The sequence below is a fragment of the Nyctereutes procyonoides genome, unplaced genomic scaffold, assembly GCF_905146905.1.
Source record: "Nyctereutes procyonoides isolate TBG_1078 unplaced genomic scaffold, NYPRO_anot_genome, whole genome shotgun sequence".
In the NCBI taxonomy this organism is placed as follows: domain Eukaryota; kingdom Metazoa; phylum Chordata; class Mammalia; order Carnivora; family Canidae; genus Nyctereutes; species Nyctereutes procyonoides.
In genome coordinates, this window is record NW_026575034.1 from 10,211,801 (window position 1) to 10,234,543 (window position 22,743).

The 22,743-nt window shown below is 46.9% G+C and overlaps 1 protein-coding gene across 1 annotated transcript in view; it reads left to right on the top strand.

Moving 5' to 3' along the window:
- The window catches only part of SERGEF (secretion regulating guanine nucleotide exchange factor), a 218,582-nt gene that overhangs the window by 20,031 nt on the left and 175,808 nt on the right, over positions 1–22,743 (top strand). The window contains 1 exon segment of the mRNA XM_055317851.1: positions 3,096–3,254. Coding sequence (XP_055173826.1) covers positions 3,096–3,254 — 159 coding nt within the window.

Below are 22,743 nucleotides of genomic sequence, written 5' to 3' on the forward strand. Positions count from 1 at the left end.
TTTATTTACCTTTCATCTTTGTATCTTATCTATCTCTGTGTCTATATGTCTTTCTAAATCGAGTCCTGCACCTATTTTTCTCATCTATTTTGTATCTTTATGCATTTTTTCTTTATGCATTTCTACAATCTAATTCATCTCTTTGATCCCTCCATCTCTGTCTAATCTGTTTTTCTCTCTCACGCTATCTCTCTCTTTTTGGTGATGCATCCTTCTATTCATTCGACACACCCTGCCAATACCTACAAACTTTCCAATGACAGTGCAGCATTTTCTTGGAATTGAAGGTTATCTCTTCCAAAGTTTCTCTTTCAAAGCCAAGATTGACCAGATCCCTACCAGTATACTGAGACAAGAGCTCTGGGAGATTTATATTGGTAACTGGAGCTGAACGCAGGACTTTTTTTTTAAGCAGAGGGAAATGACTTTCTTACATAGAGTTTTCAGTGTTTTATGTGGAAATTAAGGTGTGTACACAGCATGTATAAATTAACGGTGACATGCATTCTGCAACATCAAATGTGTAATATAATCCAACTGAGAAGCTGCCACTGTTTCCAGAATACAAGAGCCATAATGTGAGAGTTAAAATATGTTACAAACTCTAAACTACAGATAATTCATATTTAGACAAATTCAAAACAACCAACTAACAAAAGAAATACCTACTTTTTTAGCTTGTCTCTCATCTTAGGTAGACTTACATATACGTTAAAAGGGTTGAGTTGAAGTGAATGCCAGTTGTTAAGGATGCCCCCTAGGGTGAGAGGTGACGAGTTCATGCCCCACAGCCAGGAAGGTTTGAGGAAGACACTCTTTTCTGAGAATAAGAGTATAATAAGAGATGTTTCTGTTCTGTCCTAATTAATTTGAAATGGCCAATATATGTAAATTTAGAGATTCTCTAATTGCCTGCTAATAATTTCTTCAAAAATCTTAAATTAGTGAAATTATTTATTACTTCATATGTGGAACGCTTCTATCATGCTATTTTTAAAACATAGGGGTTGAATTTTTGTTTTATTGAGAGAGAATTCATATATAAAATTAACTCCTTTAAGGGGCATAATTTAGTGATTTTTTTAGTATGTTCACAAAGGAAATTGGTTTTTGATATTTTGAAAGTGAGTTAAAAATTGTCAAGATTAATATCCCTCCTTCTCGGTCCAGTTTAGTTCAAGCTGTTACACATCGGATTTTGTTTATTGCTCTTTAGACCTTTTCTCTGGAGTTGTGGTAGATTATATAACTATTTGGCATTGCAGCAAAATGTAATTTGGCTGCTGATGTAACAGTGTAATGATCCGCATGTGGAAGACAGTTTATCTTTGCAGAAAGATGGTTTAGACTTTCTAAGACAAATGAAGGCTTATTACCGAGTCAGGCTCACTGTCAATGGCATCTTGGTGGCTAACCGGTCCATTAAATGGGTTGAGACTTTGCTGAGGGACTTCTCCGCCCTCTTAAGGGATCTTCATACTTTGTACACTGTGGTGAAGTCCCTGGAGGTTGCCCTCTCTCAGGGCATGAAGTACACCAAATTCACATCATCAAACTGCAGAATGTCCATGCTACAAGGTCATCTGAGTGATAGAATGGCTCCACTGATTTACACTTCCTCTTTTTAGATCTGATGAGACAGGCCCAGAATGTGAACTGATACACCCAGTGTCAAAGACCCAAAGTCAGCTCTCGGACTTGAACCCCGAATCTTGGTTTGATGTCCTTTAATGATACTGTTTGGCTTTATACCAGACTGCCCTATGGCAAGCAATACTGGGAAGATTTTTGGGAGGTCACAAAATGCAGTGGAAGCAGAGGACTTGGCTTCTAGTTCCACTTGACTTCTTATTAGCCATGTGATCTTGAGAGTCATTTAACATCTTCAGGCCTTAATTATCTTCTAGAAGAATGCTGTCTAATAGAAATATAATGTGAGCCACATTTCAAAAAGTAAAAAGCAGGTAAATAAATTTTAATAGTGTATTTTATTGAACCCAATATACCTGCAGTATTATTTCAACCAGTAATCCATATGAAAGTTGAGGAGCTACGTGTTTTTTTTTTTTTTTATGCTAAGTCTTTGCAGTCTGTTGTGCTTTTCTTTGTTTTACGACACATCTCAATTTGGACTGGTTACATTTCAAGTGTTCAGTAGCCACATGTGTGTGCTGTGTGATGTGCAGTACAATGTGGAAAGGTAGGATGTTAGGGTTGGTTGGAAAAGCTCTTAGAGATCATTCAGGGAGTCACAAGCTGTAGGTTCATGGGCCAAATTGTGCAGCTCATGGCTCCATTTGGTCTGGCTTCCATTCATTTGAACATGAATGCTGGTTAGAGAAGCATGTGCCCTGAGGCTTTCCACTGTGGCCCACGAAGCCTCTCTTGTGGCCAGTGTCATCAGTTACACTGTCTGCCCTTCTAGGCCATCCACCCTCCCTTCCAATTTTCAGCTGGTGAAACTAAGGCTTAGGGAGTGATTTGTCCAAGGTCAATAGCTAGTTAGCAGGTCCAGGAATAGAAGCCAGATTCATTTGACTCTGAATTTGCTCTCTTTATGTGAATTCACAATGTCAGTCATTTGCATTCGTGCATATACCTCGGGAATGCCAGGAGGTTCAAATGAACTACCGTGCTGCATGGATGGGAGGTAGCAATGTTGCATGCTTCCTTTCTGCTAGGCGGGGCATTTTGTGAAATAATCTTAGATCTGGAAGGTTTAAGCTTAAATAATATGTATTTTAACCTGTTATTTTAAAAAGTTAATATAAACTTTTCATAACCAAAGGCAATGCAAGCATATATATTTTTAAAGATGGAGAAACATGTTTTTCTCATGGTAAATGTTCAATAAATATTTGTTGAATGAGGCAGTGAAAAAATAAACTCACACGTTCCTGTTCCTTGACAAAGGAACATTTGGCCTTGTTTCCTGTTTAGACATGAATTTTGTATCCTGCTCTGCTCTAGTGAACATTATAGCATAAGAATAATACAACTTCTCTTAACCACTTTTTTTTTCAGATTTGTGTTATTTTCCATCATTTTGAACTAATGTTCCTTCACCTCTTTTGTTCCCCTTCTGTTTGTTTAAGATGCAGGAGAGCTGTATGTTTGGGGAAGCAACAAGCATGGACAACTGGCTTCCTTGGCTGCTTTCCTTCCTAAGCCCCAGAAAATAGAAGCACATTGTTTTCAGAATGAAAAGGTCACTTCTGTCTGGAGTGGGTGGACACACCTGGTTGCTCAGACAGGTGAGAGAGCAGCAGAGAATTTGTGGTTGGTAAGAGCAGTGGGGCGGGGGTGGGGGATGGGATGGGAGGACAGCTGTCTAAATAGCTATGAATGCTCAGGACTGAGTAGGTGGGTTTTTACTATGAAAAGCTCTAAGGATTGGGACGGGGAGGACTTGAGTTCTGCAGTCAGCCAGATATGGAGCTTTCCTTTCTGGATCCAAGGTTTGCACCCAAAGAGTCAGGGCTAGGTAGATGAACTCTTTTTGGCCTCGTGAATATATGATGTCTTGTGAAGGAATCCATTGTAGCAAGCATCACCCAGAAATTTGCCCAGGTTGTTGGGGCATCTTTTCCTTGTCATAGCTGAAGAGATGACTCTACTTGCATTTCCACCTGAGTCTAAAAGACTTTAGAAACTTTTTAAAAAGATTTTATTTATTTATAAGAGACACACAGAGAGGCAGAGACACAGGCAGAGAGAGAAGCAGGCTCCCTGTGGGAAGCCTGATGTGAGACTAGATCCCAGGACCCCAGGATCAGACCTGAGCCAAAGGCAGATGCTCAACCGCTGAGCCACCAAGGTGCCCCAGCCTTCAGAAACTTAAAGATTAATATTTCAAGATTGAGGCAAGAGCATTATTTTGAATCATGACTGACATGATATTTTGATTTAAATTTCCACTAACCCTAACAAACCACATACATTGATTCAGACATCCTATATTTTCCCTCAGATGTTACCTTATTGTGCTACACTATCCAGCTTTTGGCATCTTTATCTTTTCTTGAGTCTTTATATATTTCTCATCTTTCCCTTAGGGCAAGTTTTCTTTTGTGGTCTTTGTATTGCTGATTTTTTCCCCTGGGTTTGTTTTTTTATGGCCTCTTCTTGCCTGCCTTCCTAGAGCTCCTGCTGACTTATGTAGAATTTCCCAGAGAGACTATTTTATTTTATTTTTTTTAGATTTGTTTGTTAATTTGACAGAGACCACAAGCAGGGGGAGTGGCAGGCAGAGGAAGAAACAGGCTTCCCAAGGAGCTTGATCCTAGGACCCCAGGGTCATGACCTAAGGCAGATACTTAACTGACTGAGCCACCCAGGCCCCCCCCCCCCCCCCCAGACAGGCCATTTGTAATTCTTGAGATCTATTATCATGTCCCAGCCTCTTGAACATCAGGAGTTCTCAGGAGTCCCTTTGCCTGCCCTTGGCCTGCTTGTTAGCTACACAGGGATCTCCAGGCTCCCAAATACCTACTGGTGACTGTTAGTTATTCCAGCGCCTTGTGGCTTTTGTAGGTTTTCAGGTCAGCTTCAGTTATCCCTAGGAAGTCACACGCACGACACACTGGAACACAGACACTTAGGAGTATTAATGCCTGTGATGCTTTTAATTGGTTTTTAAACATTTTTTTTTATGACCATTTTGGAACAGAGGCCTGTAATAACAAAGATACAAAGTAAACTTTCCATATTGACCACTTCAGAGATTGCTGTAAAGGGCAAAAACATGCGTGACTTTCCTCAAAGAGATGGAGACTACTAGAAAATGGTGACGGTCTACAAAAACTTCTTTTTAAAGATTTTATTTATTTATTTGAGAGAGAGCATGAGCAGGGATAGGGGCAGGATAGGGCTCCCTGCTGAGCAAGGAGCCTGCTGCAGGGCTCAGTCTGAGATCATGACCTGAGCTGAAGGTAACTGAGCCACTCAGGCGCCCCTACAAAAACTTTTCTTAAGGAGACTCATTGAGCATAGTAGTTGTGTATTTGTATAATTGTTCACATTTGCCTTTTACCCTAGACAGTGAGCTCTGTGAGGGAGAGCACCGTGTTAGTCTCACTTCTCTATCTTCACTTTTTAGTGAAAAGAGAGTAAATATCTTCAAATACAGTGAGTCAGGGTGGACAGCGAGGATTTTTTTTTTTTTTAAGATTTTATTTATTCATTCATGAAAGACAGAGAGGGGGATCCCTGGGTGGCTCAGAGGTTTAGTGCCTGCTTTTGGCCCAGGGCGCGATCCTGGAGTCCCGGGATCGAGTCCTGCATTGGGCTCCCGGCATGGAGCCTGCTTCTCCCTCCTCCTGTGTCTCTGCCTCTCTCTCTCTCTCTCTCTCTCTCTCTCTCTCTCTCTCTCTCTCTCTATGTCTATTATAAATTAATAAATAAATCTTAAAAAAAAAAGATTAAAAAAAAAAAAGAAAGAGAGGGAGAGGCAGAGACTTACTTTGTATTCACGAGTCCAAGCAAATCAGTTACTGTGTATTGGGAACCTATTGAGCAGTGTGGTGAGTGTTGGAGCAGACCTGGGCTGTGCCCTCCCTGGAATGTGTAGATAGGCCTGAGTCTAAGAATATAAACATGGAAGACTTTACCATCCATTCAGCCATCTGTCCGTCCATCATACAAATGGTGAGGGTCTATTTATGTACCACGCCTTGTACTAGCTATATACATCCTACCCCCCGGAGCCCCCTGTCTCCTGGGGGAGGCTGACCTGTTACCCAACTTTGGTACATTGCCGTGGGAGATAGCAACAGTGGAGCTAAGTACAGTGTGCAGAAGTAGCACAGGAGGTGGCAGTGGTGTGAGTAACTGGGTGTTAACAGGTGGGTGTTTCGTGGCTAGTCAGTCTTCAAAGAACTACCGTGTGGTAGAGTACACTTACTACCAAATGGCAGTGAGTTTGGTTGAGTCTTCAGTAAACCCTTTAACTAGTTAGGTAGCCGAGTAACGAAAGGCAAGGTGCTGCTTCTTGGGTGCTAGCTTTGTAGCATCATAACCCACACTGCTTTCCACATCTGGGCCAAAGCCCAGCCCTCGGGGTGGGAGGTTGGAACCCACGGCCCTGACACTGAGTCACCCCAGCTGCTCGAGAGCTCCGCTTCACATCACCACCTCCACTTGACAGCAGGATTTTTTGGTAATGTTTCAGCTGTTTAATTAACTTGTTAATTGAGATCTCTTGTTTATGTACTCTGTCACTTTCCCCTTTCTCCATCGTTCCAGAATGGTTGTAAGCTGGGATGTCTGAGTGTCCTGGCTGTTGTACTGAATTTGGGTAAATGGGAGTCTCCTGCTATTTGATTCACCAATTTTGTGCTCTTTCTAGCGTCAGTGGAAGCTTTTGCCCTGGCCCAGTGTCGCTGAGAGGAAACACCCTGGGCTTCCAGTTTAATCAGACTCAGCTGCTCATATTAACAGGAATAAGATTTGCTCACAGGGTCAGGAGTAGCTCATTAGTGGAACAAGGAGTTATTTGACTCCGGTTGTTTCTATAAGCTCCAGTGGTGAATTGCTCCTGGGACTTACCTGGAGGCCACATCAGCACAGAGCCTGCCCTCAGTCTCAGTCTGGAAGGCATTAATTGTGTGATATTGATTAAGAGGAGGATTTATGAACACTGGCCATGTGTCTATCTGGTTAGATGGGACGGGATGGGGTGGGTTAGGAGAAGAGAGAGGGGGGTGGACTCTGCTTTTCCCCTTCTGCACAGTCCCTACTCTAGTGCTTCTCAACTGCAGGTGATTCTGTGCCCCCGGGATTGATGGCAAGGTCTGGAGATGAATTTGGCTGGCACAGCTGGGGGGTGCTACTGGCATCTAGGCAGTAGAGGCCACAGATGCTGTACAACATCCTGTGATGTGCAGGACAGTCCCCCATAACAAGGCAACACCTAGCCCCAGATGTTCGTCTTACCACCATTGAGATATGCTGCCCAAGACTGACATGCATCCCCCGGTGGTAGGTGCTTACTTGGGCAGTTTACGTGGTGGCAGGGTAACTTCACAGCTCATCTGTATGGGAATCTTGGGATGCAGTCTTTGCCTCCCCCTCCGGGAGTCTGGTGCCTGCCTGCCTGCAGTGTCTGCGATGGAAAAATACTTTTCTCTGTTAGTCAGAGGCACTTGGAAAGAGTCCAAGAGAACCTGTTCTAATCTGGGAAAGTTGGCAAGGATACCTGTGTCTCAGGATGGAAGAGCTGCATTCTAGAAACCTTTCTGAAGCTGCTTAATGTCCCTGATCATTGTTCTCAGGAACTTCGCGGGACTCTTGGGTGACTTTATCCAGGCTCAGTGACCTGCAGCCATCTCATCCGAGAGTCCTGATTTCCTGGCCCGAGATGCTTCTAGTGAGGTCTGGGTGGCAGATGTGGGTGCCTTCCTAGCTTGGCAACCTTGGTCAAGTCACTCTACCTGTCTAGGCCTCAACTTCCTCATCTCTCAAGTAGGATATTAAAACCTGCCTGCATTCTACGTTGGGTTGTCATGAGGGTTAAATGAGTGAATCTGTGTGAAAGATCCCAGCTAACTGTAAAATGCTGTCCACACCTAAGTGAAGGGTGCCTGCAGATGGGATATGTGCGTATGTTAAGGAGTGAGCAAGAATTTTAGAAGGACTTCTATGTCAGTAGGGTCTGTGCAGAGCTTGAGACATACCAGGTTTCCCTCCAAGGGCTTATGAGCTGGCCAGAGATGCTCAATGTCCAGCTCTGTGAGGGAAAGTTGCCTAAAGTTTTTCATTTACACACAAGCCAGGAAGTGGCTTTTTCATTTTGTCAACAGTTAGGAAGGCCTTCGTGGCCTTAAGAGTTTTCCTGTGAAAATCTCTGATCACAGTATTGCTCCTTCTCGGTACACATCCCAGTTTATAGTTGTATACATCCGTGTGTTTTCTTCTTTAATGCCTAGACTGTGAACGCAGCGTCTGTTTGGCTCGTGGCTCTGTCCCCAGCACCTGGCATAGGCCTGGCACATCATAAATGGTTAGTAACTAAAGTTGCGGAATGAATGAATAAAGGGCAAGGTAAAAAGCAAGGTGGGCTTTGAAGTCAGACAGGCCTGCGTTTCTGGATCTTAGCTCTGTCAGCCTCCTGATTCTGTGGCTGTGGTCAGCCCCAGCTCTCTCCACCTCCGTTGCCACCACCGTGGGGCAGGCCCCTGAAACCTCTTATTTGGGTCCTGCAGTGGTCTCCGACTTTCTCATCTTCCTATGCTCCTTCCCCACAACGACTTGTTCTCCATACCTCAGTTAGAAGGTCTTTACAAACCCACTGTGTCACATTCCAGTGGCTTCCCAATATTCTTATGATGAAAACATACTCCTCAGTGGTCCCCCGAGGTCCTGTGTGGTCTGCCCTCTGCCTCCCTTGCCAGCCCCATTCTGTACCATGCCAGCTCTTGCTTTTTCAGCCGATCTCCACTCTGGCCTTTATATGGTACCTTGAATGCGTTATGTAATTCCCACCCACTTTGTACTTCATGTTCCCTCTATTTGGCACACTTATCCCTGCGCTCTCTCTTCATTTTGACTTAGCGTACTTTTTTTTTTTTTTTTCACACCACAACTTAGTCACTGCCTCCCCAGGGAGCCCTTCCCTTGACGTCCCTGACTAATCACTTTTCCCTTTATCTGTCTCATAGCACTACAACTTCTCCTTTGTGCTGTTTTTTTTGTAGAATTTTTTGACTGGCTCCTCCTCCCACTAGACCGTGAGCCTTATAAGGGCCGGAGCTACATTGCTTTCACTCAGCATTATGTCCCCAGTGCTTGGCAAAGTACTTGGCACATATGAGGTTGGTACTCAGTACACGTTGGACAAATGAATAAATGAGCTTACTTTCTCATTAAGAAAATGGGTAAATATTGCTGACCTTGTGTGAGGATTAAATGAGATGATGTCTTAAAGCTTCCAGTATCCATGAGGACTGGGCTTGTGTCTTGATTCAGTACACATTAGCTTCCTCTGCTCTTGGAAATTCTTGAGCTCTCTGGAGGTCATGTGCCCCATGTCTTCCTCCGGCAGAGGTCTCCGTGGGGCTGATTTGCATGTCTCTGGACAGGTAACAGGTTGATTCAGGACTCTCCTGGAGAATGCAGAAAGATCGATGCTTACAAATGCTAAGTGCTGGTTGTTGGTAATTTATTAGAATCTCAAGGAAAATGAAATCATTATACAAGATCCTGACCCTAATGTAGGGTTGGTCAGAGTGTCCAGAATCTGGTTGCTTTTGGCATCCTGAAAGCTTTCCCCGCGCTACGCAGTATCCCAAAGTAGTCTTGTGGTCTCACAGAGGCTATGGACTGAGAAAGTGAGCCCAAATACAGAGTTCTTGACATTCTTCACTTCAGTGTCACTTAAGAAAGTTCCAGAGACTTGAATGTTGTAGAGAATCAGAGAAGAAGACACTTTCTCACCTTGCAGGTGAGAAAACTAGAAGAGGAGAGAATGTGATTTACGGTAGCACTTAAGCTGGAAATCCAGTTCTACTTTTCAGTAAATTTTTTTTCCCCTCCCATCACGGTCCTCTGGGCTCTTGGTTATATCCTTTTATAATTGAGATATGTTTTATTCTTTTGTTTCTTTAAAATGTGGAATTGTGTGACACACGTGGAAGGGACCAACTCTTAGCCACTCTCCTTTCTTCAAGTGTCACTGACCAAGAAATATTGTATTTGATGTCCAAACATAAGTGAAATCCAAGCCCAGCCATTGATTCACACTATTTTTTTTTGAGTTTATAAATATATCTAATGCTGATTTTTCTGTTTTGGGGCCAAGATCCTTTTTAGGATAGGGTGACAGTGTGTTACTCCATCTTCTTTGGGACCATATATCGTGAAACCTCAACCAAGCTCAGGGAGATTCTGACCGCATGGGCTCTATTTAAAGCAGATACTTTGGAATTCATGATGTTTGTGCTTTAGAACTCTGAAAACCCAATGGTTGAAAGTCAAAGTGAGCCCAAAGGACTATTTTGAAATGAATAGCTTTGCTTGTTATTAAAGGCATTAGTTTTTTAATCCAAGAATTTTTAGAATGTTTGGAATGGATGAGAACCTTGAGCTCATCTGTCCTGCAGTTTAGAGGTGGGGAGACTGAGGACTAAGGAGATGCCATGAGTGAGGGAGGGAGGGCAGAGCTCAGGTCTCAAGGCTCTCAGTGCAGTGCTCTTTTCACCTTGTCATATTCTCTCCCGAGATGAGGAGATGTGGATGACTTCACTAATCCAGCCTAGGGACCCGAACCAGGAATAGTAGTTTCTTCTGTACACGAAGTTCTGTTTCACTGATTCTTTATCTGAAATGTGTAGTCATAGATTCCCTTAATGGATTTGTGTGTGGAATAGAAAGTAGGAGATGGTGCCCAGGAGCAAGGGTCAGGAGGCGATTCCAGGATTCACAGAAGTAGATACATTTCTGTTTATGGTAAGACAATAGGAATCATAGCTCTTATGGACCACTTCTATCACTATAAAGTGGTTTCCTAACCATTTTCTTATGTGAAGCTGGCAAAGTGGGTGTTATCGACAAGTCCATAATTAGTTAGCTGCATCGCCCTGGCTTATTAGACGCAGAACTAAAACTTGAACCTGGTCTTTTGTCCCTAAGCCTGCTGTTCTAATTCCAAGTATGTATCTCAGAATGCTCTAGGTCATTAACTAAACTTCTTTTGCTCTTCAAAGAAGCATCTTTCTCCAATTTCTGCCAGTGATTCTTCTAAGCAATAAGGAAGAAAATTCTTAGTTATCCTTGATCCTTCGGCAGGTATTTGTGGAATGCTTACCTATATGTGTGTAGCACTGTGCTACAGAATATGGGGGAATATAAAATCCAGAATCACTTCAGGAAGCTTGTGGTTGGATGAACAAATGAAATATTTAGTAGAAGAATAAAGAAGAATGTGGAGAGTAAGAAGAGTGCCTGAGACCCTGAAGACTCTAGGGCTTCAGGGAAAGGAGGGTCCATGTGGGCGAGGGTGGTCAGGGGAGGGTACGAAATCCTTTGGGAAGGTCACATTTTAAGGGGTGGAGAGTTTGGCATTTGGTTCTGTTGCTTTCTTCTTGTCCTCTGGCAAGACACAAAACTCTCTGGTCCCTTTCTTCCCATCTGGGCAATAGGAGGTTGTGGACATATTTATCTCTAGAGACCATTCCAGCTCTGAAATTCTATCCTACATTAAAATAAAACTGGCTTAAGGAAATAATTACAGAAGTATTGGAAGATTAAATATAACACCATTCATTGCAGCCTAATTTGCAAGAATTGCATGGACACAAGAGAGAGTGTAGGGGGATTGGTTAAAATAAATTATGATACAACTGTATGTTAGCATATACAGTCATTAGAGTGTTTCAGAAGGATATTTAATGACAGGAATATGCTCATGATATAGTAAGTGAAAACAGTAGATTATAATAAATTACTACGCTATAACTTCCAACTTTTTTTTTTTAAAGGATGTTTGAGTAGGAAAGACTAGAAGGAAACATACCAGAATTTTCTCTCTGATTGGTGGGATCATGTGAGGCTTTTATTTTCTTTTATATTTTTATGCTGGATAGTTTGTAGTCTGATTATACCCCCCATAAATGTTAAGGTTAATGAATAAAATTTCTTGCCCCTCCGTCAGGGAACTAGCCTCTTCACCACCCATTCCAGGGTCTGTGTCCTTGACACGTCACTTCCACGGGCTTCACTTGGGAGGTCGCATGGAAGAGAGGCAAGAGACTGTAGAAGGAGACAGGAACTCAGAGATCTATTTTTGGCTTAGTCATGAGTCAGCTTTGTGACCTCAGACAAGTCCCTTCTGAATAACCCTGAGCCTTGGTTTCCTCATCAGAAGAGGGGGGTTGGAGGTCACAAGAGGTCCTTTGAGCTCCAAAGCGATACTTGTTCCTAAAGACAGAATTTATCCACTGTCATGGAACTGACCCAAGGCTCATTGGTTTCTGGTATCCTTGCTTTCCTTCTTGCTCCTCTGCACTGGGTGCAAGCCGGTCCTTCCTGTTTAGAGTTCAGGGTGGGATTGAATAGTTTGTTGGTAGGGCTTGGAGCGGAGAGGGTGTAGTGACAGCATTACGCCACTAGAGGGGAGCATTGCTTGCTCACTTCCCCTTTGCCACTGCCCTATGGGGTGCAGGTGAAGAATAGTCTTGATTTGCCCTGATTGGGTTTCAAATTCTAGAATTTCAGAATTAAAAGGACTTTGAGGATCATCTAGTGGAACGCCCATTATGCTGCAGATATGAGATAATAGAGGGCAGAAAAGGCAAGTGACCTATTTAAAGCCACACAGTATGTTTTCTCAGGGTCTGCACTATAGGGTTTGGGAGAAGCTGCAGACAGAGCCCAGAGTGTGGTCAGTGGAGTCCACAAAATGTGGACAGTTCCCACGATTGTGTAGGAATTTGAGAGGTCTGCCTGGATGTGCCTTGACTGAGCTGCTCTGGCCAGGCGCAGGAGATAGAGGAGAAACGACATACCTCTACCCCGAGGTGCTCGTGTCTGGTGGGAGAAGCACATGCAGACTCATGGTGCTACCCCAGCGTGCCTTCCTCATCCGCAGGTGGCATGCGTAGCCTGGGATCCGCTCTGGGTGGTGACTCGGAGGCTGGCCTACGGAAGGCCTGCAGGTGTCCTCATGACTGGTGCCCTCTGAGGTTAGGCAGTGGATACCTCGGGCACCTCCAGTTTGTTATTTCCCGTGCATTTCTTCAAGCAGCGCTCATATGTTTCCGTGTCCTGCCTTAGCATTGCTTGAAGTTTGCAAGGAATCCTGACAGTTTGTTTCCCACTGTCGAAAGGCTTTGTTTCCTTGGTCCCGGGCTGACTTTATTTTTGGTTTGCAGGGTGCCCATCAGCATTGTGGTAAAGTGGAACTGTGGGCTGGTCCGGGAGCCAGGCAGCTGTGCCATCTTGGATAGCTCCTTCCTCTCTTTGGGCAGCGAGGTCAGGCTCTCAGCTGCGGTGGTGTCATCTCTGCTGGAGAGATGAAGTGCTGGCGTTTTTTTTGGTTTTTATGTTTGGCAATGAATACCCATTGATCTGTGGTCCATGGAAGTGTGGTGTGTGTGTCCCGCTGAAGCAGAAGCAAGATTTCATGCTCTGAAGTAGGATTGTTCAAATAAGCCACTTGCAGAGGGGCCTGGGCAGAGCCAAGTGCGGCTAGGCCTGGGGGCCACCAGATGGCAGCAGTAGGCAGGCAGACAGCCTTGGGGTGCGATGAGTAGGGCCAGCATCCAGAGTCAGAATTAGCAAGGTCAGAGCTGGAAGGACCCCTAGAGGTCACCCAGGCCCTCTATTTATGGATGGGAGAACTCAGGCCCAGGGAAGGAAGAGGTTACCTAAGGTCTTGCTGTGAGTTAATACCGATTGTCTCCTTGCTCAAGAGAAGAACTGAGATCGTTTTTGGCCTCTAGCTGGCTGCCCCCCAGGAGAGCCAGGAGACAAGGGCCCGGGCCCTGGGCCAGTGAGCCAGAGGTGAGGAGGGAAGAGGACAGCATTTGAGTGTCCGCCTGGATCCTGGTTTCTTTGAGCATCTGGTCCTAATGATTGTCACCCTTGCACCTGCAGTAAGGGCACTGCCCGGTGTCTTTTCTGCTCCCGCCTGTCTGCGCAGCTCTCCTCTGGGTCAGGGCCCTCTCATGAGGCTGGGCCATCATGGGATCTTCCTCAACGGTCATCTCACAGCCACCACACCGAACGGACAGGCCGGCCCATGGCCTTATACTGCAGTAAGACACGAGTTAGTTGGTCGGACAAAAAGAGTGCTCATGCAGGGCAGGGAACCAGTCTTTGCCAAGCACCTACCCTAGATGCACTGTCAGGTGCTGCCACTTAGATACTCCTTATAGCTTCACTTCCTTTGCATCCCGAGTGAGGAAATTAAGGCTCAGAGAGGCTGAGTGGCGTATCCAAAGTAACACAGCTAGGTAAGCAGAGCAAACGCTCGGACCATGCTCTGTTTGATGTCTGAGGTCATACTCATTTTGTTTCCTCATGCTACCTCCCCTTGACGCGACTGTGCTGGAGATGTGGCAGGTGACTCTCAGGCTGCAGAGCAGGGAGGAGCAAAAACCATTCTCTCTTCCTGGGAGTGTGTGTGGGGGGTGGGCTGCTGGGGAGGAGGCCTTAGAAGCAGTGCAGGGTGGGGTGGGGACAGTCGGGGCAGGTTCGGGTGGCGGCTGGCCAGGGGACATCGCATACCTCTGTTCTTTGTGTCTGTGCTCCGGCACTTCCCTGTGCCCCACGAAGCTGTGGCCATGCTTGGGTGCTTTCTGCCCACTGTCACCTCACGTAGAGGCCCTTGCTGTCTCCCCACATGAAAATAGCCACCGCCACCCTCTCAGCACGCTCTTCTCCCTGCCCGGCTTTATTTTTCACGATAGCAGTTGTCACTGCCTGAAACCATGGTATCTCTGTTTACTTAGCTGTTGTCACTGTCTCCTCAGCAGACAGGAGCCCTACCAAGTGAGAGACTTGGTCTGTTTTATTCACCTCTGCATCTCCCTGGGCACGGAGGGGAGGCTCCGAGAGCGTGAATGGCAGGGAGTGGCTGCAGCTTTGGGACGTGGAGGCCGTGCTGTGCCCGTGGCTGTGCTCAGGAGACCCAGCCTGCAGCCCTGCTGCTCCCTGCCTTCTCGAGGGGCCCGGGGCAGGGAGCCTTGGCTCCCCGAGCCTGACGAAGCGAAGCCCAGTGCCACGTGGCTTAGGGCCGGCTTTGACCCCGTGGGTCCATGGGGCTTCACCGTGGGTCCTCGGTTTCCCCATCTGTCCTCAGTGGGTGGGGATACCAGCCACGCTGCAAGCTCACCAGATGGTCTGGGGAAGGGCCCAGTGGTCCCTGGCAGGGGGCTCGGATCCCATTCAAGGAATCCTTCTCCTCTTTCCTGGTGGGGATTGATGTGTTCCAGGAGCTCTCTAAAAGTGAGCAGTAATTTCGCCATAATTTTTAGGTTCTTGACAGATGGCACTGTGCTTGCCCTTTCTCGGGGGACCTGGCCTGTCTCACGGGAGCTCTCAATAATAGTGACAGCCAGTGCCTTAAAGTGCTTTCGGACATGTGCCAAGATGAAAGTGGCCCATTTTGAGGAACCTTGGGTCAGCTTTTTCCTAACCTGAGAGTGACTTTTCACTGTGGGAGGAAGCTGATGTGGCCAAAAAGAGCCTGAAGAGCCGGGTTCAAGCTCTGTTTGGCTGCTTGTTGACCATGTGCTCTTAGGCAAGTCATTTAACCTTTCTGGGCCTGAATTTCCTCGTCTGTTAAATGAGAATCATAATCTCTAAGTTGTCTGCCTCACAGGGACATATTATGTCATTCACTCATTCACACATTCCTTCCTTCACTCCTTTACTCTATCATTCAATGAATATTTGTTGAATAGCAGAGGTGAGGGGAGGGCATTCCAGGCAGGAGGAATAGTGGAAACAAAGGTATAGAAGTGGGAGGGGCCCCTTGGCGTATTTTGCTTAGCTAGGGCCGGAGAGAAGCAGAAGGGACTGGAATCATTCAGGTGCAGTAGGCCTGGGTCTTTATTCAGATGTTACGTGTGAGCAGTGGGGGGAGCAGCTGAAGGTTTCCTTCGGGGGTGGGGGGTGACCCATAAGAACAATGAAGGAAAGGCCGTGCCTCAGAGTGGCTCTTGCAGCTCCTTTACTGCAGCCTCACGCCTGCCTTCTGCTTCAGGCCTCACGTGTGTGGCTGGTTTGTAGGTTCTTTGGCCCTATGCCCCATGAGCTAGGTGACCCCTGGAATGCACACGATTGCTAGGGCCTGGAGTTACCTGGCTCATCGGTCTGCCTTCTGGGGAGCTGTCTCCGGCCAGGTGGAAGGTCGCTTGGGAAGCCAACATTTCTCAACGGCCCAACAATGAGCGGCTTGGGGCTTCTCCCACACTTCCCTGAGGAGATGGAGGTGTGCAGGGAAGGGCCGCTCACATTTACCAGAGACACACTGTGTGCCAGGTGTTTTGCCAGGGCGTTACAAAATCATCTATTTACAGAGTTTGCCGAGTAAGGCTCACGCCCGGTTCACGTGGGACCTCCTGGAAGGTTAAGAGATGAGGGCTCACCCTACCTAGTTACTGGGCCTTCCTCTGCTCCGTGTGCAGTGGGGGGCCAACCGCACCACCGCGTCAGCTCGAGGCCACAGTGAGGATCACAGAAGATTCTGGATGTGAAAGCACTTTGTGACCTGGAAATTGCTGTGTGCACAGGCAGGGAGGCAGAGTAGGACCACCTCCCAGTGAGAGTATTTGAGGTTTGCTTGGATCCTTCCATCCTGATGGAAGGTTCCAGCCTTTGGTTTCTCCTCTCCTTGCACTTTCCTCCAGCCAGCCCCAGAGTCAGTGCTTCTACTCACCCCTTCTCCCCTTTAAACCCACAAATAGGTTTTCTCTCTCTCCCTCTCTGTCTCTCTCTCTCTTTTTTTTAAAGAAAATTAACCCTGTGGTACAAAATTAACATCAAATTGAACTTCCTTTTTTCCATTTTGGTAAAAACAATAATAAGTCACAGAATTTCAATGCTAGAAGGGACCATCTTCTCTTTATTTGAAATGTTGGAAAACAAGCCCGGGGAGACAGTTATGCAGCTAATGGATGCAGAGCCAGGATTGGAACCCAGTGGGACCCTCGCCTGGGGCCTCTTCACTGCCCCATATCGCCCCTTTTAAGGGAGGCTTCAAGTGCTTCGTCGCCTTTATGGAGGAAGAATCCAACTTAATAAATTTCATTACACCAGCCCCTTTATGTAACAGGGCTGTTTCCGGGTCCTGGCAGATGGTCCATAGTAACAGTGCTTTGCTGATTTGGTTGGAGCTGATCCTATGAGATGAAAAATCCTGTGTAGCAGATGCCTTTCCCAGTCCCTGGCCATGGAAAAGTCAGCCTCTCCAGGGAAGGCACTGTAGCTTTGGTTACTTAACGTCTCTGGTGTGACTAGAGGGGAATGCCACCGGAGGGAGACTTAAACCATGTCAGGTTTTCACAGAAGGTCACGTTGGTGACTTAGAGTTTCTTGGCAGGTGGGGTGCTGGTAAAGGGTGTTTCTTCTGGTGCCGGAGGGACAGATGGAAGCAGGGAGCAGAGTGGGAGGGAGATGAGCAGATGTGGAAAGAAAGGACAGGCTGTCCTACCATGGATCTGGCCTGCTGGACCTTCACACATAGGAGGCCATGCGCTTCCAGATGAGCAACTTGAATATAACTGCATTGTTTGTCACACACATCAGCCTTGACAGTGGACTTTGATCTCAAGGGACAGTGGACCCTTCCACCGAATTGCTGGGCCTCCATGTCTCCCAATTATCTCGCCTTTCCTGGTGGGTGCTTGATCATAATGGGTTCTCCTCAGTGGCCTCCGATGGTGATGCTCATTACTGACACTGCTTGATGCAAGTGGCAAATCCCCAAGCCACTGTCTGTGAGGTGGGCGTCACTTCCCTGGGCCTCTCCTGACCTTGTCCTGCTGCTTAGCTATCGCCCTCAGAGGATCCTCACACATCGGGGGCGGACAGTGCTTCCCTGTTGGCGAGTGTAGCTCTGTTAGGACCCCAGCACGTCTTTTATGTTCACCTGTCATGAAGAGCCTGGGAGAGTTTCCTGGGGGTGGGGTCAGAGGGAATTTGAGAGGTACCAGCCTAAGTCATGCTCTAGACACTCTCACTGGTTGAGCATACACTGGTGTCCCTGGATGGCTCCCCCATCCCCCAATCCTTGCTGCTGCCCCTGGTGAATTTGCCCGCTGTAAGAATTGGGTGGCAGCCTTTGTCTCCCCCGTTTGAAGATGTTAATCCGGGCCTCTCATTAACCAACCACAAGCAGGTCTCTCTTGGAGTGCAGGTAGTATTTCTGAAAGGCTTGTGGGATCTCTTGGGGTTTCAGAGCTGGAGCCCTGGCTTCCTCCAATAACAGCTTTAACACCATGGTGGGCCTGGTGGGATTCACGGCCCAGGTTATGGTGTGTCCCCAGTCCTGCTCCTGCAGGGCCTCAGGGTGGTCTGCAGGGGGAGCTGTGTGCCCGCAGCCCAGTGCTGGGATTTCACTGGCCTCCAGCGTGCCTCTGTGCAGGCCGGCGTGCTTGGGAACTGCGGCTTTCCTGGGCAAACCAGCCTCTCAGGTCTCATTCCCAGCTCCAGCCTCCGGCTTGGGCATCGTGAGTCATCAGTGGCAGCAACAGAAAACGCGGCCCCGCCAACAGCTGGGTGCAGCGCCTGGCCTTTCTCCTCTTCTTTTTTGGTAACTTCATACAGATGGAAGCTGCTGCCCACCTTTTGTAATGGACAGTGACTGAAAGTGGAGCCCAGGGCTAGGGCGGCAGGTCTGGCTAAGGAGAGGAGGAGCCTGAGGAGATGGGGCAGGGCTGTGTGTCTTTCTGTCACCCAGCCCTGGGCCTCCCAGGAAGTCAACCCAGGGAGAAAGGCAGTGAGGGACTGTGTGGGCCTCACCTGTCTCTCTCCTTCTCTGCCAAGGAGCCCAGAAATCTTTAGCTCATGTAGGTAGAGGTAGGAGCTGTGAGACGTTGACTGGTACTTCTCTCAGAACCCGTGGACAGGATGTAGTCGAAGTCAGGGTGGCCCGGGTTCGAGGCTTGCTTTGCTTCTAACTCGCTTGTTTACCCTGGGGAAGTAAGTCACTTTGCTTACTGGGCCCCACTTTTCCCAGCCAGAAGCGGATGGTTGAGTTAGAGCGCTCTGAGATCCTTTCCTGCTGTGAGCCGGTCCGTAACGAATGTAAAGAATTTTGAGCCTTGTTCCCATGATCATCTTGAACATTTGAAACCTGTAGCCACTTCTCCAGATGAACAGTGCTCACTGCATGAGGACATAGGTACGATTCCTACCCGCTCAGAACTTACAGGCTGTCTTCCTCTTTCCCCACGAGGCAGTGCAGAGTCTGCTGGGAAGCAGGAAAGTGGGATTCTGGTTCTGGCTCTGCCAAAACACATCGTGTGTCCTTGGGCAAATCATTCCCCTCCTTCAGCGTCATTTTCATTTTCTGTAAAGTCGAGGGATTAGACTCGCTTCTTGGCTTCACCCCCCCCCCCCCCCCCCCCGTTCCCCTGTCCCCACCTCCACTTGAGCCTCCTACCAGCTCTTCTGCAGGGTGTGATTCTTAGCTGCAGAAGCCCTGGGGTATAGTTTCCTTTCTCACTGGGAGGGAGAGAAGCAAGATTATTTTTTTAATTACGCAGCTAAGATTAGGCTGCAATCTGCATTTTAAAATGTTATTAATAAGAGTCTAAAAGTGTGTGAAGAAGCTCGGAGTTTGAATGTGACACGAGCTGGGAAACATCTGCAGAGCCCCCAGCCTCCACTGGATTGTTTCCTCCAGGCGCCAAGCGAGTGCTAGGTGTGATCATCAGCCTGGTGTAGGCCTGGACCCCTGGCGGAGCAGCTAACCCAGGCAATCAGCCAGAGCAGCCCCCTGAGAGCAGGGGCTCACGGCCCAGCCTCTCCTGCTGGTTCTTTGCAATCTGGCTTTAGACAAAGAGTGATGGTCATAATATTACTAACACCTCTGTTAGAGCTGACAACAGTACTTTGTCTCCCTTACCTTTCATCACCGCCCTGAGAGGGAGATGGAGCAAGTTTCATTGCCCCTGTGTGAATTAGCTGAGTTCTCAAGATTCTTCCATTAAGCAAGGTGCTGTGTGACAGAGGAAAAGCCCCAGATGGGAAGTCAGGAGCCGGGTGCTGGGCCTGGGCCTCCACTGCTCTCTCTGGCTCTGCCTGGCCCACCTTTCCCTACTTATGCTCTCTGTAGCACTTAGAGTCATTTGCCAGAGCTTATGTTTTATATGATTTTTTATCAATTGCCTGTATTCCCCCTCCCTTACCCCCAATCCTGCTTGAATATAAGCTCCATGAAGGAAGAGAGTTCTGTAGCCTTTAGTACCTGGGACAGCACCTGGTATATAGAGAGGGGGCAATGATGATAGGTTGTATATTGCGAATACCTGGTTCTGCTTCTAAGTAGTCAGTGTGACTTAGAGAAGTTATTTTCTTCAGTTTTATCTTCTCTTTGGGGAGTTGGATGGGATGGTCTCTGATGTCCTTGGTGGTGTACAAAAATCTACAGTGAGAGTGATGCTTAGACCTCTTTCAGTGAACATCAAGCACCTGCTGTGGTTCAGACCCTGTGCTAGGCGCTGTGAGGAATGCAGAGGATAAGAAAGATCATTGCTTTTCACCTCTTAGTGTGTGTGAAGGTTAATTTTATATGTTGCCCTGGCCGGGCCATGAGGTGCCCAGATATTTGGTAGACATTATTTGGAGTAGTTCTGTGAGGGTGTTTTCTGGTGAGATTAACATTTACATCATAGGCAGTATAGATGGCCCTCCCTAATATGAGTGGGCCTCATCCAATCAACTGAGGGCCCCAATAGGACAAAAGAGAGACCCTTCCCCAAGTAAGAGGGAATTCTCCTGCCTCATGGCTTTCTGGGACGTCAGCTCTTTCTGCTTGACGGCCTTTGAACTGAGACATTGGCTCTACAGATTTTGGATTTGCCAGACCCCTCCATAATCATGTGAGCCAATTCCATATAAATCTTTCTCTGTATATCTTATTCGTTCTGTTTCTCTGGAGAACCTAGATTAATACAGAGGGTAACGTAAGACCTGTCATCAAATAATCTTGCAAAGAATAGTTGTTGAAACAAAGGTACAAGCATCATGACAGTGGCTTCTAAAGGAACGGATGTCAGAAGACAGTGGGATGCTTTAGGGAGACAGTGACATCTGAGTCACTGAAGGGTGAGAAGTTCTGTAGGTAGGGCCAGCATCATGGGCTCACCAGCACTGTGGGCTGGGGCCCAGAATGACCCTAAGGCATGGGAGGGGCAGGTGAGGTATGCCGTTGACAAGAGAGCAACCGACCAGCATTGAGAGAACACAGGTGCTTACAGGGAGGGACCATGCGGAAGGCCAAGGAACTACTTAAACAAACCAGGACCCAGTTTGGGAGAAGAAACCATTCCTCCCTGCTCTTGTCTGCGTGGTATAGATAGTCCTGTATCTGGTCTGGGGCCTCCTCAGGGTACAGTCTGCCTTGACTTTATTACCAGTGGTCCCCATTTGACAGCTAACAGAGTCAGTGATGAAAAAATGGAGTAGCTGTGTGGAATGCCTGGCATATTGTGGGGTTCTGATCTTTGGCATGTAGGCCAAGGATGAAGCTTGTGCAGTCACTCAGCAGCCAGGCTCTTTGTGTCCCTGTGACTCTGAACAACCTCTAGAAGTCCTTGGAAATGTTCCCTTTTGAAGAGGTAGTGTGACCCAGTGAAAAGCAGTGTGTCCTCTGCAGGGCAGTGACTGGGGGCACCAGGTCTGGTGCCAGGCCTCCGGATTCTGTCCAAGCTCCGTCCACTGACAGCTGCAGGACTCTGAGATCTAACCTCTTGAGCTTGAGACCTAACCTCTCCTTGCTTTAGTTTTCCCACCTGTAAATTGAGGCTTAAAATAACGCCTGCTCTTGAGGGGTTTCTGTGGGCTAAATGGGATAATCCTTGGAGAGTTTAGCATAAAATAAGTGCCCTCAAAATATTAGCTACTATTATTATCATCATCATCTTTATAGCTTTGCAGCATACTAGCTGTGTGATCTTGAGCAAGTCACTCAACTTCTGTGATCTGTTTATTATCTGTAAGAGGGGGTTCACACCAATCATTCAGGGCTGACTAAAGTAGGTAATTTAATGGCAGTCCCTAAAGTAGAGTTTTACACAGAGTCAGCTCTCAGTGGAATTCTCCCCCGGCCCTTGCCTTTTGTTCATTTTCTTTGCAAGCTGCTTCTCCCCTTTTCAGCTGGGCAGCCCATGTTTGAAAAAATTTTATTCCTGCATTAACTTCAAAAATTCCAAACCTTTTTATTGGAAATATTGTCTATGATACAACTTTGGAGACTAAAGAAATTTTACTAAGAAATAACAGGATGTATAATCAGTTCGAATCTTCATTTAAATTGTTAACTATTTGAGTGATCTTTTTTTATCTTTTTTTTTTTTTTTTTTTTAGAGAAAGAGAGAGTAATGCACAAGCCAGGGGGAGGGGCAAAGGTAGAGGGATAACCAGGCTCCCCACTGAGCAGGGAGCCCAGCACAGGGCTCCATCCCAGGGCCCCAGGATCATGACCTGTGCCAAAGGCAGATGCTTAACCAACTGAGCCACCCAGGTGCCCCATTAATGATCTTTGATATTAAAGTGGATGTTTTATTTTAGGATGCTGGTCAGACTAAATATTCCAAAGATGCCAATAAAATTGTATTGTGTGCCACTCATTTTGACAGTGAAGATTTTTAGACATCGTTGTTGAAGTGTAGATCAGGAATGTCTCAGAGACCATTTAACCCAGGCCTCTTATTTTATGGATAGGGAGAGTGGGCCCCTGGGGGAGAAGGGATCTGCTCAAGATCATGTAGCCTAAAAGAGAAGCCAGGAATGGGATCTAGATCTTCTGAGTATTGGGTTTAAGTTTCCTCTCCCTTCTCCACTGCTCTCTTCTTTTCCCCTAACTTCATTTGTTGGTATGGCATGGTACTTCAGAATCCTCTGATTTGTCAGATCCTAGGGTCTTACAAAACTCCAGAATTCCAAGACGGAGCCTTCAGTGCTTTTCCCCATCTTTGCTTGTCCATGGAAACATTGACCCTATGACATTGGTTGGTGGGAGTTGGCTGAGAAGATCTGACAAATTGGTAGACACTGTGGGTGGACGCTGGAAATCCT